The following is a 17,808-nucleotide window of genomic DNA, read 5'->3' as shown; positions in this document are numbered from 1 at the left end:
CTTAGCCCATAGCCCCACTGGTATTGGTATTGGCTAATCACTAGCCTCCGTTCCTGGCCATATTTAAGGACGTACTAGCCAAATACTGGCCTCTGTCCCTGGGTACGTTTAAGGAGACACTGGCCAATCATTCTGGCCTCCATCCATGGGCGTCTTAAAGGAGGTACTGGCTAATTGCAGGTTTCTGTCCATAGGCATATTTAAGGAGGCGCTGGACATATGCTGGCAGTTGGGGCTTGTGTGTGTGACAGCAAAGCACTCTGCAGAGTATAAACTGGTCTTTGTTTCCCATGGGCTGTTTGCTGCAGGCCAGGGGACGGGGGCTGGGGGGGGTCCCCGTTAATCATATTAACAGGCCCGCTTTACGAGTGCTCGCAGGCAGCCCGCACAGATGGAGAGCTTACAGCGGCTCTGCCCTAAATGTCGCCCCTTTTAAGAGCAGCTTCGAAAGCACCCAAAAGCATCACCCCACCCCCCTGCAATATCCATAAAGCTCAATGCTCTCTTTTTTAGACTTACTGGATTGGGGTGGGAGGGAGGGAGACGTCTATAAAACGCTAACACCTATCACACTGCCTCTGGCTCGAGGTGCCAGCGGCAGATAGACTTGGGGAGGGCATGTGTGGAGTATCACAGGTGTCCGGCGTGGTCGGGGGGCACAAAGACGCTGTAAAAGGCCAGAGAGCTGAAATCCACAGCTTCATGGGGTCCCACAGCAGCCTGGGTGGCAGCTAGTTAGCTGGTTACTGATTAAATACAGAACCCACCTCTTCAGGAGTCATGTGACTGGGAGATACTGCTACTCTCTTCGCCGGACAAGCGGTCAGACCCCCCACCGCTCAGCAGCGCTCAGTGCTAGAGGACAATTAATCCAAAGCACCTTGGACATTCCTGGGCCCAGGAGCAGCTTCTGTAGCCCCCCCCCCCCGCAATTTAATCATACTTTCGAAAGCTCATTTCTGCCCAGGCAGCAGAGCCAAGCATTTCCTGTGAAGGGCTCTAATTAAAACAGACCCAACGTTTATCAGCATGGAAAACGGAAGGTGGCGGCGGACTAGGCGCTCCATAAACTGGGGGGAGCGTGAGAGTCTGGGGAGAACTCCAGAGGGGTCAAAGGTCAAACGATATCATCGCAAGGCACCTGAGCCGCCACACTTGGCCCCTTACGTGCATTTCCACACCATGGCCGTGGGTCCGTACGACAAGCAGGTCTGTAGTGGGGAGTAGCCTCCCGACCCTCGTCATTCATCACAACCGCTCCTACAGGGAGTTGGAGAACTCAAACAATTCCCCACTAACATCTCCATGACTCCTCCAGGGAAAGAAATCAGCAAATCTGAGATCGGGAAGGTTGGAGAAGCGGAAATCGCAGCTTGGCAGTGAAAAAGTTATTACAGTGTGTTAAGATAATTAAAGAGGAGAACAAAATGGAAGCGATCCAACAGGCAGAGGAGTAGTGAGATTCAGGAGGCTTGACTGAGCAACACAAGCAGCTTGTACCATAAGTACTGTGTCCGTCATTTGGACACATTGCAGCTTTAGTGAAGACGACAAACAAAACAAGGTCAAATGCAAACGAAAAGTTTCAGCTACCAAAGGTAATACCATCAGTCAGTTTCAACACTGGCAATATTTAAAACACAGTGGAAACAGCTTATAGTGATCAAGGCTATAGTGACATATGGATCAAAAAGCTCAGGACAGAATCATTCCTGTACAAATACTGCTTAAATAATTCGCGTATAGTAATCAAGTAATCCGCTTAGTGTTCATCGTGGGTCTTTTTATGCATAACATATGGAATAATTACGGTCACTCTTTCTATTTGCCTACTATGCCTTGCTGTAAGCTGCCTGCTTTTGGCTAGCTACCTGAGACTAATATTGCGGGCACAGAAAACATGACAGGAAAAAGAAAGTCATAAGCTATATTTTATGTACAGTACTGTATTGTAGCGCATTTGAATACTACGCAGTTCAGCAATTTAACTTGTATGGCACTATACTTTGAAAAGCATTTGAAACAGCTGTTCTGTACGTTGAAAGACTCACTAACATTCTGTAAATAGCAACGCTGTCCATTTTATTACCTTATAGTCTTGTAATAAATATGCAAATGTCAATTAGATGGTAATCTGCCTGAGACGAAGACAAAAAAAAAGGTAATAATCATCAGCTTATCGTGATAAATTTCACCCAGACGTGATCACTAAATTGTTTATTTTGTTTGCATGAAATGCAAACTATTTATTTTCTGCTTTTTTAGGGAACTTGCCATTTACTTTAAAATGTGACCGTTTTCATAAGACATTTTCATTACAAGTGATTCATGCTTTGATTTCAGCTGTTTGAAATATTCAATGAATATTTCACCTGTGTTAGTTTCCTTCCATTAAAAAAATATCCCAGCTTTAATAGTTGAGCATCTTTGCAGTACAAACATTGTCAATGAAATATGAGGGCAAAAAAAAAAAACACAATAATTGTTCACTAATCATATTCAAGGTAAAATGTCCAATTAATCGTGATGTTGATTTGAGGTCTTATCGTTAAGTCCTTCCAGGAAAAGAGAGTCAAGTCAGGATTTCCATAGGTTCATAATCCTGGGACGTCAGAGTTCTTTATGAGAAGCCGGGACTGTGTGGGTCGGAGCCTGATCTTCAGCTTATCACGTGGTCAGCCAGCAAGAGCCCATGTGTTTGCATGCAGAACCGCAAAAATACCTGCAGCAGACAGAGCCTTGACAATTAAGCAGGCTGCCTCCTATTCTGAACTCAGTTTAACCGCTATGCCACCCGCTGGCCCCTGGCTTTACAGCAGCTGACTTATGACTTACAGCATGCTCTGTGAGATTCACATGACTTATGGCTCCTTCCTGGCACGCTGCAGGGGGCGGGGTTTATGTAAATGCTGCTCTCATGCCGGCACTGACACCAGCTGTGCTATCACAGTCACTACCACCACTATCACTATGGCAGCCAGTTGCCAGAAACCAACACAAAGCACATTAATTGGCCATTAAATCTAAATATCAAAAGCAAAACTTGTACAGGAAGTCCTGCTGTTCCTCCCACATGGTTTCCAGGGTCAGTAAACCAAGACTTGGATCATTTGATTAGCAGCTCCAGGGATCAGTGCCAGTACCTATGGCATTACATTTAAGAGTGTGGCATCTAAACAGTTCAAACAGCAGTTGGGACCCGAGCCTAACCAATCCCCCACCTCCATCAAAAAGAGACATCGCTACTCCTGAACCTGACACATAGGTCCAACAAGAACCCTACTTGTGACCATAAAGCTGTAATAAAACCAAGCTCACAGCACGAGATCATGAAATGTGCGACTGGGGTCGGAGGTCCCGACTTCAGCGTTAAGGGCGAACTGTACACGGGCTGCAAGCCTCTGCAGCAAGCAGATATGGAAGCCATGAACAAGCTGTGACCAGGCTGACCAGTATGCAGTGCGGTCAAGTGAAATTCATTAACGCCTAATTAGTACACCCAATTAAAATCCACATTGACAACAAATGACTTTACCAATCCTCTTTGTGTTGGAGCGGAGCCATTCATTGTACAGAGTGGAGTAGCAATGAAATATAATATCTGGAGATTTTAGAGAGTCCTAACTGCGTGTCTTTGGACTGTGAGAGCATCCAGGTAAAACCCATGAGACACGGGAAGAACACCCATGAACAACAGGAGGTGCTAGCTGATAGCCTGGCCCACTGACAAACTGCAACGTAAGTAACAATTCATTTTCTCTGTATTGCTCTATTTTCAGTGCTGACCCTGTACAGCATCTTTATGGGCATCAAACCATGCCTGGCCAGCAGCAGGCCACTCCCAGGGGAGACGAGCACAAGCGCATGCACATTAACGAAGCTGCGGCCCGTCAGCACCGGGCAACTGGTGTTTGCTGACATCTGGCGGGGCACTGTACACTCAAGGAATACCACTGCAGGATGGGCTGTCACAAACACAGCCCACAAACATGGGCTGTCTCAACTCCAAGTAAACAAACAGCCAGGGGAATGGGAACCATTGGCGGCAGGAAGTACTATGGAGGTCATTTACACACACTGCCCCCCACAGGCAGCGAGAAGCACTGCAGAGGGTCATTTGCACATAGTGCCCCCTGCATGTGGTAGGAAACACCATGGAGCTTATTTACACATGGCGCCCCCCCACGAGTGGCGGGAAACACCATGGAGGTTATTTAGACACAGTGCTCCCCTGCAGGTGGTGAGATGCACAATGGAGGTCATTTACACATGCCACTCCCCCCCCGGGCGAGCCACTAAAACAGCCGCGACCTTGGATTTCCAGACACCGTGGTGTAACGCCCCCCCAGGAAGAGAGAGACGGATAATGGGGTTATTTCGTTTAACAGACTTGTTTTATGGTAATTCGCCCCACGCCTCGCCTGTTAAACGTCCACAGATCTGCCATGCGCTTCCACAAATACCATTCCCCTCTAATTGCCCGTTTGAATGGGCTTGCCAAGTTTAATTAAAATTCCTGCCTCATGCCCCCATCTCACGAAAGCCTAGAGATGGATCGGGCCATGATAGGCTGTCAGATAAAGCCCCCCGACTGAGATCCCTCCCCAGATGCCTCATGGTGCTCAGGCGGTGTGGGACATGATGGATTTGAGGCAGCCTAGTCAACTCTGTCATTCGGTTTTGTTTTGCTGGGAGCCACACAGCCAAACCCACTGTGGGCCCCTACAAATAAACCCAATGGGGCGACCTCCAGCTGAATTATCACCCCCCCCCCCCACCACCCCATACACACAATTCCACGTTCTGAGAGAGAACAGGGGGGGCGAGAGTCACATGACTGCCAGGGAGATGCACCTGTTGAAAAGCAGGAGGGGTCCCTTAAGAGCAGAGAGCCTGCAGCTGTTTTACCCTTGGAGGTGTATTCATACCCCAGCAGACACCGACAGACAACAGACCATGCCCATTGGGTGGGGGAGGGGGGCAGTGGAGCTGGCAGCGTAACTTCTTGCTAACGGTGACTTGGGCATCAGTGCGATAGCAGCTGCGATCTGGGAGTCCTCTTCATGTACATGATCCGCCAGGGCTGTACCCACATCAACGTGATGAACGCATGGCATTGACTCACAGGGGGCACCATTCTTCCGGCCGGACCCTCAGCATATACCCCCTCGGCACCAGGGCTGGCTAGATGCTCGCCAATAAGGAGGTAGGAGAGCACAGCAGTGGAGCAAATGAGCTCGTCGTCAGCAGGAAGCGGGATCGATTAAGATAAATAAATACCCCCCGCATGAAGTTTCCATGGGACCTTATCTTAGGCTCGTTAGATAACGAGGAGTGTGCAATCAGTAACAGCCTTCTTTAACAGGGGGTTTATAAATAAGAATAGGTTTGCGGGCATGGGGGGGCAGATTGCTGCCTACAGCTCCAGTGCCGTGATGGTAGGTCCTTAAGATGTTCCACCAACACACAGGCTCTTTACACACTCCAGCTGCAGAATTCAGGCACACACGGCTTTCCTGCTGCTCCTGATGCATGCTGGAGGGGGGCGTGACTGGGGCCAAAAGGTGGGCACCAAAGAAATCATTGCACCCCCCCCCCCCCCCCGTGGGCTCATTAGTGTAATTAGTGCTCCTGAAAAGTTTGATTAACCTACAGTTATTTGCTTGTGTGGGTATGGGGGGTGCTTTGATTCTAAGCACAAATGTAGCTTCACTCACACACTCACACACTCTCACACACACACACACACACACACACACACACACACACACACACACACACAACTCCTAGACGTTCACAGTGCCATCAGAATACCCCACACATCAGGGACAGACAACGCAGCACACAGAAACACACACAACAGCCCAGCATGCACACACAGACACATACACCAGTCACACAGGACACGTGTGTTAAAACAGGAGTACTAAGCAGTATAAAATGAAAACCCATTTGCTGACTGACGCATAACAGAGTGATGTTTAGAGGCACATCCTGACATTGAGATCTACGCCACCAGGCCACCCCCCAGCCCCAACCCTAACCCTTCCTTTCAGTCTCAGCCAAGCATGCCTCATCAGGTCGACTTCCTTTTCAACACCGCATGCAGCATCCGGCACTGCTGGAGCGGTCTCTCCTAAATGTACACCTAGATGTTGAAGATCCCGGGAGGAGTTCGCTCACAGCAAGGCTGATATTTCTCCAAATGGCCTAAAATTGTGGGCTTTATCAGCCTCCAAGCTGAGTGAACTTTGGCGAGTTCCCACCATGCTGTAATAAACATGGAGCAATGATGGCGTCACTGGTGATGAAGGTAACCATACTTAGCACAATCTATAAATCATTTAGTCACATTTCTGCTTTTACCATTTCTGGTGGAGCGAGAGTATGCTTTTGTGAGAAAAAAAATAGGAGAAAATGATCCCGAGTGGTAGCTAAACCGATACTGTGGAGGCAGAGGTATATAAAGACAGGGAGGGAAAGTGGGGGGGGGGGGGGCTTCTTACAGCACACGATCCTTGTGCTGCACAGCCTGCTGAGTAAACTGAACCTCCGGCAATTCAGACCTGACGAAGACGCCACCTTGTGGGGGCCCTTCACTGGAAGCAGCCTCTGTCACTCGTAAGGGACTGCGCACACTCTCAAAGGCTGCACTGCAAACAGGGCGATCGAAACACGGCCAGCAAGAGATGTGATTAGGTTTTTATACCCAAATTATATTTTATTACCTCAAACTAATACTCGGCTGTTAAGAAAATGGCACTTGCTTAGATCAGAGAGAGCCCACCGTGCCTGGCAGAGGAGATGCATAAAGATTGTCTTAAATTAGTGCACTTTCATAACCCTAAAAATGCTCCTGAGGCACTGAGTAAGAACCTAAACACCACTGACATCATACTGACATCCATATACCCAGTCATCCACCCATCCACCCATCTATCCTCCGTGGCTGCTAATTCCTGTTCACCCAAAGCAGAGCACCCAGCGAAAACCTGCATGACACAGGAAGAACACGCAAATTCCACACACACAGTCGGGGGGGCTTCAGGTGGAATGAAACCCATAACCCTAGAGTTCCGGCACCGCCCACAGAGGTATTTAAAACCCCCTATTTAATATTTCGCTGCAATCAGCACAGCAGCCTGAGAGCGGGTTCATACATGAAACGCACAGCAGAGGGTGGGCGGCTTGAGAAGAGACACCCTTACCCCTCCCTGAAACCCGGCAAATTAATTTCAACAACCCCCTCCCCCCCCCCAACCCAACCATCCTGGAGTAACAGAAGGGGTGATTTTGACACAACAGCCCAGCTACTTGGAAAAAAAAGCTACTTTTAAAGCCGCTTCAGCATTCTTCTTCCCCATTTAAATGACGCCCACAGACAAAAATACAACAGATCCTAACGTGAACCTCTAGTGGGCGCTGCAGCAGTTCTGCATGACTCACCAGTGCAGCTAGTGACCTGGTTTAGAAATAGCAGCTGCACGCGTTTAGGTGATGTGCTGGTAAGCCAGCACAACCAGTTTAGGCTTCGGCACACCGAGAAATGGAGATGGTCTACTGGTTTCAGGGGATTTTCACCAGCTGCATCATACAATAAGTGGAAAAACATCATCGCCTCATTAATATACATTCAGACTGCATATATATAATGCATTAGATTATCGATGCTGATTTACACTAAGTGCATTCATTTTGAACCATGGCCAGCAGGTGGCATGGTGGTGAAGGAAACCCTGTTAGACCTTAGAGTGACATCCTTAAGAATAAATATGCAACTTCATTTCAAAATGTGGACGGCAAAGGAATTTTAAAACAAGGTCATAGAGCAGAGGGCAGGGAGTTCAGGCAGTTCGGCAAGGTCAGTCTCAGCTTCAGTCTCCCCGCCCTAGTTCGAGTGGGAGGCCCTCTCCCAGGTATTCTAGCTGCCGGCCCACTCTCCGTCAAACAGCAGCAGTCTGGTCGGACTCACAGCCTCCTTCTTGAAGAGCGCTGGGATTCTGTCACACTGCGGACACTGCTATGGGACGGGACAATGGTGAGCCCTGCCGCCAATGATTATGTAAAGTGAGGATGGGAGCGCCACCACTGGCGTAGGACGGAAGTGCAGGAGGCCTCATTTGGAGTTTTTCCAGTTCAGCGCTTGTCTTCTGGGGTTTAGCCCTGAAGACATGCATTTGGGAAGAGCTTCAGTCTACGAAAGCCCAAACCCAAGGACCAAGCAGAAGTGCTGAGTGTAAGGAAGGTCTCATTACTTCTGGGCATGAGGGTCTGGTGCTTTAGCAAAGTTTGCGCTCAGGGATCAAGCACAGCTCTGCTGGAATATCAATGTTAGGCATTGTGGGTATACACCCAACAGGCACTTTAAAGCGTGGCCACCAACACCAGCCAGTCAGAAGGATGGGCTCACTCCCACAGGCTGCATAGAAGGTTAGAGGGAGGATTACATCATACTGATTGGATCCCAGGGTACGACTGGGCAGGGACTGAAACAGGATTAAAAAAGGACACCTTCCATTTCCAGAGAACCTTTTAAAATAAATACTCCCAGTGTGGCAGGAATGAGATTGCGCAAAAAGCAGATAGTTACATCATATGCAAGATCTGAGGCCTGGATAGCCAATTAATTATAAATAAATATGGAAATAATGACCCTGCAGCAGAGCGAGTCAGCACTGCCCCATGGAGAATCAGGTTTAAAGTACAGAATCACTCTGTCCTATTAAACAGTCCCTGTGAGAAGGCTATCCACGTGTCGCCGAGTCATCATGACAGCTTAGAATCCATGGTGAGCCAGACCTGGGTTCACACAGGTACGCCACTTGGTAGCATGTAAGACTCGAGTCTCCATAGGGGAAAAAAAAAAAAACAGCAACAGAAGCCACCTCAGACAGGTGGATCAGCACAGCAATGCCAGGTTGAAGGTCCAACATAGAAAATGGGGGCTGCTGGAACAAGGTTCCAGCGAAGGTCCTCAGGGGTTACAGCTTCTGAATCATGATGCTGTTTTGAGCTCCTCATTTCCGCTGGGTTCCCGAAACATTAATCAGTCTCATCTTCAGAGAGGTGCAGCTTGTTTGTGGGCTTTCAAACACTGCCCTAAAAACAGCATCGATGCACACGCCGCGCCCCCCCCCCCCCCCCCCTGCAATCTGATCCGCTCTCCCCCACCACGTTGGCTGAAACATCGTTTGTCATGCAGCAAAAACACAAAGGCACAAGCAGCTAAGAGACGATCCGACCAGAATCAGATTCAGCGAGACACCCAGAGTCTGACAAAGGGAAGCAGCCTTAACACAGGGATGGTGCGCTGCCATTAAACTACGCCACTTAGCATTCCACGACACTGGCTTCCATGGCTCCCCAGGATCGCCTACACCTCTATGTGCTTCACCAAGCCCCGCCACCTCAGCCCACAGGAAGCACCCCACAAGGCTTGAAGTAAGAAGACAGTGTGAAATGTGGGCCTAGATCCCACCTCACTGCCAACAGACCCAGAGGGGCAACACAAACACAGCTGGGAGGTGCCCCGCTGCTGTCAGAGAGCATTGTGATTCCACCTGTCACTAGTAAGGGGTATAGCTACCCAAGTTCCTGCTATGGCACCTCCTGCAGTAGACAATGGGCTCTCATCCAGACGCATCTTTCGCAAATCGCTGCAGATGGAGCGTACACAGCAGGCCTATGACACCACATGCATGTCAGACCACAGACAGAAAGAAGCAGTAACTCACACAGGATCGAGGCCCACAGCAGATTGAGGGCCATGCGGAGTTTTGTAACCTGCTTCAGCGAGATTCTGCTTCAAGCTGGGGGACATGCAGAAGGATAGTACCAGCAGGCGGCCGGATCCTGAACCGGAACCCCACAGTGGCACAGAGAGTCCAGACAGCTGAAGTCCACCAGATTGTTAGTGACAGTGCCGCTTGTGGAGCACTTACCATGAAGAAACCAGAAAACAAACTGAAGAGGAGGACAGGGGGAAAAAAGGAAAGGCACATATGTCTATGTGTGGGGAGGACATGCGAGAGAAACGAGTCAATTATCACACAGCAACGAGAGTGTGAGAGCAGGTCTGAAGCCCTCGCTCCAGTGTGGCTCAAACAATCTGTCTGGGAAAGAGGCCAGTGGTCAGAGAGGTGTCCCGAGAGACAAACTGGAAACGTTAGATGGCCATTATCTCAGTAAGAGCCGTTGGATCAAGTGCATCTCTTTAAACACAGAAAAAAACATATATTTAGAGACTACAAACGCAAGGCCATGGTAACAAATTCAGAGGGAAACTAAGGTATGAAGTGGTGAAAATCAGCCAGCAGTAAGGAGGCGGGACCACATCACCGTAGACACAACGACTCGCGTACGGTCAAGTCCCACCGCAATGTACTAGAACCACTCTTAAAGATAGAGGCCGATCAGATAAACACTTAACTAGCTGACTGATGTTTAATCAAACAGTTCATGGTGGCGTGTCAACTGTCCCACACACACTCAGGGCTGGTTAATGGCAGAGTAAGCCTACAGCAATTGATTAATCGTCCTCTGAATGCAAGGAGTCCTTAATTGCTGGCCACGGTCTGTTTCCCCAGGAGAACTGTCGCACCGCAACACCGTAGATCACGGGCTGGAAAACTCGTGCTGAGCAGCACAGATGGGAGCTTGGCGTGGGGATGCTTTGGTTTATGACCAGCCGGGCGGACGGTCTGAGGCTCTTAGCCAGAATCGGCTGTGCTGGGTCAGCAGCCCTACAGTCATCACGGCGCTTAGCGGCAGGGCAGCAGGTCAGAGAACATCACGGGAAGTTAGCAGCACCTAGCTGCTTCATCTCATGTTATGACATGCAGGCATGATGAGCGACTATACTAAGAAACAAGTCGCTCGCTGGTGACCCAGAGTTTCCCACCCCTAATCGTGCTACAGTGAGTGGGACACAAACCAAACCAGAAGCACTACCAGATCATTTACCTGGTAGTTTTGAACCAATAGCCCACCATTCCTGGTTCCAAGTGACCTGATACTCACACTGCAGATATCAAACAACCCAGAGCCTCAGATCTCTGGTCATTACGGTCCTTAGCCGGGGCAGGAGAGACACGTGCACCACCCTGCTGGGCTGCCCATATGCTCCATGGCGCCCCCGCACTGACCCCCACCACACCACAGGCCCCATCTCCCCCATCACTGCTTACACCCCCGCTCCTTCTGTGCCTCTTTGGCCACAGGAAATATTACCTTTCTCACCTTATCCATCCTCCATCAAGACAAGTCCAGCTCCCTGCACTGCCTGGATAGTAATCATTCAGGGCAAGCTCCTCCCTTTAAGCATGCCCACTCACAACTTGCGTCCAACTGTAACCCATTAATCATATGTCCCTCCCACAAGACATGCCTTCCCCCTACCTGAAGGCTACTGTGTTTCTCAACACCAAGAACGCAAAGATCGTACTTGTGATCTTGGCAAGAGCATTCTTGTTAACTTGCCTCCCAACAACGAACTTGGGATGCAATGAATCATAGGATTGTTCTCGTTAACGAGGATGCAAACGATGAATTTTGATATTGGGGACGGGACAAGAACGACCTCCGGGGATTTTTACAGTCCTCCGTACTTCTGTTATTGAGTTTTGGAAATGTACTTCAGCAATGGAAGATGACGTCAAACAGACGTCAAGAACACAAAAGTGTGCATATTGATGAATTCCTCTAGCAAATCAGGGCACTCCCCCACCCCCCGCCCCGCCGTCTCTCAATTCTACTCAGTTCTAGCCCCTTCCCGAAGACCTTCTGAAACATCGTACTATGTTTACACACACAATTCTGCATCACCACATGCCGTCTTTACATTCCACCCACTACTCTCAGCCACCCACCCTCCAGTGCCCCGTCCAGGGCTCCCTATGGTGTCTCCCAGTTCCCCACATACAGAGCTACCAGCTGTCTCCCACCAGCCCCACACTCCCACCCCCTCCCGCCCACACAGTCGTTGCCACCTCTCCTTGCTTGCCTGCCTCTGTCACATTACCGGCATCTTGTGAAGACCATACCACTGCCTGTTGCAGGAAGTTGGACTTCTGGTATCTGGACAGAAAAGGGATCTGTCTGTCGACCACAACCACTCCACCTTACCCAAATAACTCATCAGAAACCAGAGACTTTCAGGTCACGTTTAAGTAGGAGGAGTCCGACCTTCAATGGAAGATACTGATATACAATGATCAGCGTCTCAAGCAAGAAAATGCATCTGCAGCATAGGGCACAGACGTACAAAGTTGAGGATAGCACCACTTCAGCTGAGAGTCTGCTGGTCAGGTACAGAGGGGCACCTATCACACATCAAAGAACAAACAGCTGTCTCACGGAGTGCTGTTTTCACAGGACCTGATCTGCTTTAACGTGACCAGACATACCAAGCTTGGTATCTGCTTGTCGGCATATGGTTCTACACTGATCCCTGGCTTACAAACACCAAATCCCTAACACATGTTCACTTTGCAGGCAGAGTCTGGAAACTATGGTGGTAACCAGACCTAACAGGCGGCCATCACGATTAAGCTGCCCACACAGGGATTCCTGGACCTCAAACAAGACAGAAGGGTGGAAATGAGGGCAAACAGAAACAGAAGTAAACAGAAAAAGGAGCAGCAGGATGAACCTCTCAAGATACAACATGTTTCACTGGGACAATGTTCTGGTCATCACAGACTAGCTGTAGTGCTTCCGAGTCCTCTAGAGCCTCAACTTTTAATCCGCCCATGGTCTAGACCCCCGGCATGTCTGTAAACTGGAATAACGATCACGATAATCCCAGCTTCCCACCATGGTGCATGGATGCCGAGTCATCAGTCCTCTGTCTGCCAGTCTGGCCTCAAGACAGCACCAGACGGTAATACAGGCCGGGCCGGACAGGGGCTCACAGTACCAGGGTGGGGGGGAGCAGCCCAAAAACATGATGTCAGGATCACCCCCGCCTTCATACATCCTTCACTGGTGCCAACATGACTCTGCTATAAAGCGGAGCATATGAACTCTGATTACCCACCCGAGCCGTACTGCCAGTAACACTGTAAAATCAATAAGGAAAAAAATAGCCAGAAAGGCTTGTGTTAACCTCCTGAATGCGGCTGACTGAGAGGCTACCCTGCATGTGCCGACGGCATACACCTGGCAGCACACGCCTGACTAGACCTGCATTAATCACTCCACCACGGTCGCGTCTCTTACCATGTGTACATAGCACCCAGTTTGCCAAAGGAGCTAATTAAGTGTAAGCAAGATACAGGGAAGGCAGAGAAGGTGTGTTGTGGAGGCAGCTTTCAGGGCCTTCAGGAGATCTGGCCCAAGAAATCCCTGGACAGGAACAGTAGCCTGACCTTTTAGTATTGCGGTTACTCCATCCATACATACATATTCCAACTATTTACCCAAAATGTTGTGGGAGGTACTTTTAAAGCAACCTCTGCATTTAAGAACGAGATATATGTAGGAGAACTATCCCTGATAGAATAATTACCATTCACATCCTGTTATCAGGACGTGAATGGCATCTTTTGTGTGTTTTTTTACAATATGTATTTAATGTTCACGCTGGATGAACTTTGTACACCAATATTAGCACCAGGCTGTGGCAGCAGGTGCTCATGAATATTCATTATCGGGTTTACGTTACAGTCTAATTTTAAACGCTATGGATAAGCATGATCTTCGCAGCCACCAATAAGAAGAGTTGCTGCATGACGAAGCCCCGCCCACTCGGACTTATTCAAACATTCGGCTGGTTACGACCCCAAAACCATAACCATAAATTCACTTCATACACAGTTATCCAGAGCGCTTCAATTGTTACCATGAAAGACATGAAGGTTGTTTTTTAAAAAAATAAATAAACCATATTAACATTGATATCAAACGAACGGTTACACTATCCAAAAAACGCAGGCTAACATATCCCCAGTATTGCTAAACATACTAAACCAGACACAAGCCTTCATATAGATAGATGGGAAATCCTTTAATTACTCTCTTCGTTACTCGGCTTTACCGTGTTTCCAATTCTTTTAATCCTTTCTCCGTGGCAGTGGTACCGGCGTCGGCTGAACTACACTGACTGTGTGGTAAACAGCTGCGTCGAGGTCCTTTTTTACGACATACTGTAGCACTTCGCCACTAAATAAGTCACACCATTTTCTTTACTTTAATGACACTTCAATACTGGTTGCTGACGACCACAACGACGCCGCAACTCCAACCTAAGGGACTGCTCGACAGCCCGCACAAATGGCCTACCAAATAGCGCCAACCCCCGAGTTCTGGGTCTTACAGTCCGCCCACAATTATGCTGCCCCCCTAGGGAGGACCCCCAAGAACAGCAACAACAACAACAGGGGACTACGTATTTACATTAAAGAGACAGAGGCACTACAAAATTTTAAGATGGCCAAAACAATAGCCCATCTTACTTGACGACCCGCGTGTCTGTGCGCTATGACACTTACATAACTGGTTTTGCTCCACCGCATTGCATTGCAGAAAATAAGTCATACTCCACACCAGCCCTCGGCAGGGCAGAAGCCCCACTGAATAACGCACTTTAATACGAAACGGCACGCTATTGCAGCTTCACACAATAATCACCGTAACATCGCCGCTGAAGCATGTATATGATTTTTAATAAAATTGCCTTGAACTTCAACGGATTACAAATTGACCTGGAATAATCTGTAAGCATAAGGCAATCCAGCACCTACCTGGGAGACACTTAAGATGCATCTTGTGCGGTTTGGCACCACTTCCAATAATAACCGTTTATCTTTACACCTAAATCTTACTTTGAAGCAAACAGATTGTGTTTATCAACGTTATCCCTAGGGGTTCCTCTATTAACTATCTTGAAAGGGAGACAGGAAAGAAGCAAGTGCAAGTTAAATCAGCAGATTAACACTTGATAAACAAACGCTTACTGTAGCCTAAATGCCAACGTTAACTAAGCACCTGTTCTGGCAGTCCTACCATTATCAATAATACACGGCTTTTCGAATTCATTTCTGCAGAGTTATTATTACGAAGTGATGATTATGTACAAAAAGAGCAAGGGAATTACAACTCTAAAAGGTTTACTCTTTAGTTTCAAGGAAATGGGGATTGTAATTCATGGGGTCAGAGAACAGGTCAACGCATTATTAATGATATTCAATGTCCATAATAAAAAAGCTAATCATTAGCATAATACAAAAACTAATGCGTCGGAATGAATAAACTTCCATAACGTCTAAGTCAGAAATGGATGGTGTGACAACACCAAAAGGTTTAGTCATCACACCTTCAGATTAACTATTTCAACGCAAAAGCTTAATCCTATAGCTTGTACTTAAAACAAGTGTCGCTCACATAGCCAGCATCGTATCATATCCGCTGTGGTTCTGCACAAATCTGTAGTCTGACTGAAGGCGGATTTTAAAGAGGTTGCTGGCGTGTTTTACGGACAACACCGCCGCTAGAAAATATCACTGGCTCTGCGGCACAATACGCGTTATTTTTCTTTCACGTAATATAGGCTATATCTGACAAACTCAAATCAGAGTAGCTGGGAAAAGATGAAGAAATTCAAGAGCCTCTTGAACGTCTCCGCCAAATCGACCCCAGAGCAACACTTCAACTCAATCGCTCCATTCCCCCACTATTAATCTCCACCAAGAACCCCCTGAGATGCCCTCAGACGTCTTCATTTATTTATCATTGCACTGATCACATATTCTCTCAGCAAGCAAGAACCATATCCTAAAAAACTAACGAAGAGAAACTGGCGAAGCAGAGAGGAGGAGATTTGCCATTTTAACACCCATCCTAACTTTCTCAGGAACAATGCGGACGGGGACGTATGGCAGGTTGAAAGCGTAGACGCGATTTAGGTCACACGCACACACAAGCCAGGATGAATTCGACATAAATGCACTAGATAAATCTAAAGCAATACGGCAAGCATACTTAGCAATGGCAGCGCTGGTCGCCGAAACGCCGACAGAGCGGAAGGTTAGACTGTGCGCTCATTTTACGCAAAGCAGCGAGCCGGCACACTTTGCAGACACCTACCTTCAAGGCTTCTATATCCAAAGACGCCGATGGGTCCATATAGAAAGATGAAGTGTCGGCAAAAGTTGTAAAATCTAAACTTGCAGCCCGCGAGCGAAACTCAGCCCAGTCCTCCTTCCCCCGGCAGATTTCCTCATTCCCACCGATCACGATGCCACCGGCAGAAACAGGACATTTGATAACAAATCGCTCGGCACTTCCCAGCAATCAGGTAGCAGGCTTTTCCCCTCAAGCAGGAGACCCGTGGGGCTAATCAGAAAACAGCTCATCTTGTCAGCGTCAAAACACGCCGGCTCCCGAAACGATCAAGGGACCGGAGAAATTGCTGCAACCCCAGAAACCCAGTTCCTTGGCCACCTTCATGCGGCAAACGCAAGGAATGTTTTCGGTCTGGAGGCGCTGGGGTTTAGATGACCGATCTTCCGTCTAATCCCAACAATTACTTCACCTAGTAATTGCGTTTCTGGTATCTGACGCCCAAGAAGCGAGATTATGTATATGTGGTATTTCTGGTAAATACAATCCCGGCTGGCTGTGGCCGTGATCGCATCTGAACGCTACAGTCAGTGAGGTCTGCGAGAAACAACCCTCCGCCCCGTCAGGGGGGATTTAGAGAGTGGAAGAGGAGGGGAAGGAAGGTCGATGTCTGCTAGTGCACAGGGATTTCTCCTGATCTTGTTTTTACAGGTTCGACGGCACCAGGTGACTGCCTCCCCCCGGGTCCTCTTACTAATTAAGTATAATTTGTCTCTATCCAGCCAAACAGCACTCTTTCCCTTGCCAGTTTTTCACCTTGGTCCCTAGATGGTATCTTCAGTAAAAAAAAAAAAAGAGAGAAATCAGAAACCAGACAGCACACCATCTGGCGAACCGCAGTGCTGTTTAAGTTTTAACACGTGTGCGTGCTTTTAATTTTTTTAATTTGACGTCTGTTAACAAGAATCATTGAAAGCTATTAAATCTGCTGAATACCAAACGCAACACACCATCACTGTTGCATGCATTTTGGAAAATGTGGTTACATTAAAAATAACAGCTTGATTTTTCATTAAAACGTAATCCTGATGCCTGATAATTTCCTCCTACACAAGTCTCAGTTGACATTTATGAATCTACAACCCCGTAGCAGTCGCAAAGCAGCGTCACGGTTAATTTTTACTTTATGTCATAACGCGTACGCTACAGCTTAATGGATGTATATCCTTGAAGCCGACCCCGAAATGAATAGTCCCGTGCCAGGCCCCATGACGTCAGCCACAGGTCGCTTGGAAATTTGGACCGGTAAGGTCCCGGCTGCGTGGGGTGCAGGGTGTGGGGCGTGGGGTGGGCGGGTGGGGGCTGCACTCCATCCTGGCAGCATCCGGGGGTGCTGTGTCCCAGATGGCCGACGCACTTCATGCCTCACAAACTGTCGTTGCTGTCAGATTCTTCTAGCACGATGCGTACATAAGTCGTGATGCCATGACTAAACAGCCAAATAGGACCCGCTCACTGTGCTTGTATTGTTTCTGTGTGTAGCTTACCAATTCTATTAGGGCTTTTTGATGTTATATTTTATTTTGCTGATACAGTAAGTAAAGGCCCTTGCCATATTTTTGATGGGGGGGGGGGGGGTGCCTGGCAGCTTTCTGGTGGACCTGATTGCCACAGTTGATGCCTTCGGCCCCCTTCTCCAGGGCCCAGGGGGATTGCATGGTGTGTGATTCATTTGGGGATCCATTGAGG

At 48.3% G+C, this 17,808-nt stretch overlaps 1 protein-coding gene across 2 annotated transcripts in view; it reads right to left on the bottom strand.

Moving 5' to 3' along the window:
* The window catches only part of LOC125720723 (zeta-sarcoglycan), a 62,733-nt gene extending 45,833 nt beyond the window's left edge, over positions 1–16,900 (bottom strand). Inside the window, exon 1 of one of the 2 annotated variants that reach the window (XM_048996502.1) lies at positions 16,084–16,900. In XM_048996502.1, coding sequence (XP_048852459.1) covers positions 16,084–16,122 — 39 coding nt within the window. In that variant the 5' untranslated portion in view covers positions 16,123–16,900. Of the gene's footprint in view, positions 1–14,035; positions 14,244–16,083 lie in introns of those variants that run through there. The other variant, XM_048996504.1, reaches the window with a different exon arrangement.
* Between the last annotated feature and the right edge of the window lie 908 nt (positions 16,901–17,808).

This window comes from Brienomyrus brachyistius, chromosome 25 (assembly GCF_023856365.1).
Source record: "Brienomyrus brachyistius isolate T26 chromosome 25, BBRACH_0.4, whole genome shotgun sequence".
Lineage (NCBI taxonomy): Eukaryota > Metazoa > Chordata > Actinopteri > Osteoglossiformes > Mormyridae > Brienomyrus > Brienomyrus brachyistius.
This window is presented reverse-complemented; position numbering and strand designations above follow the sequence as displayed.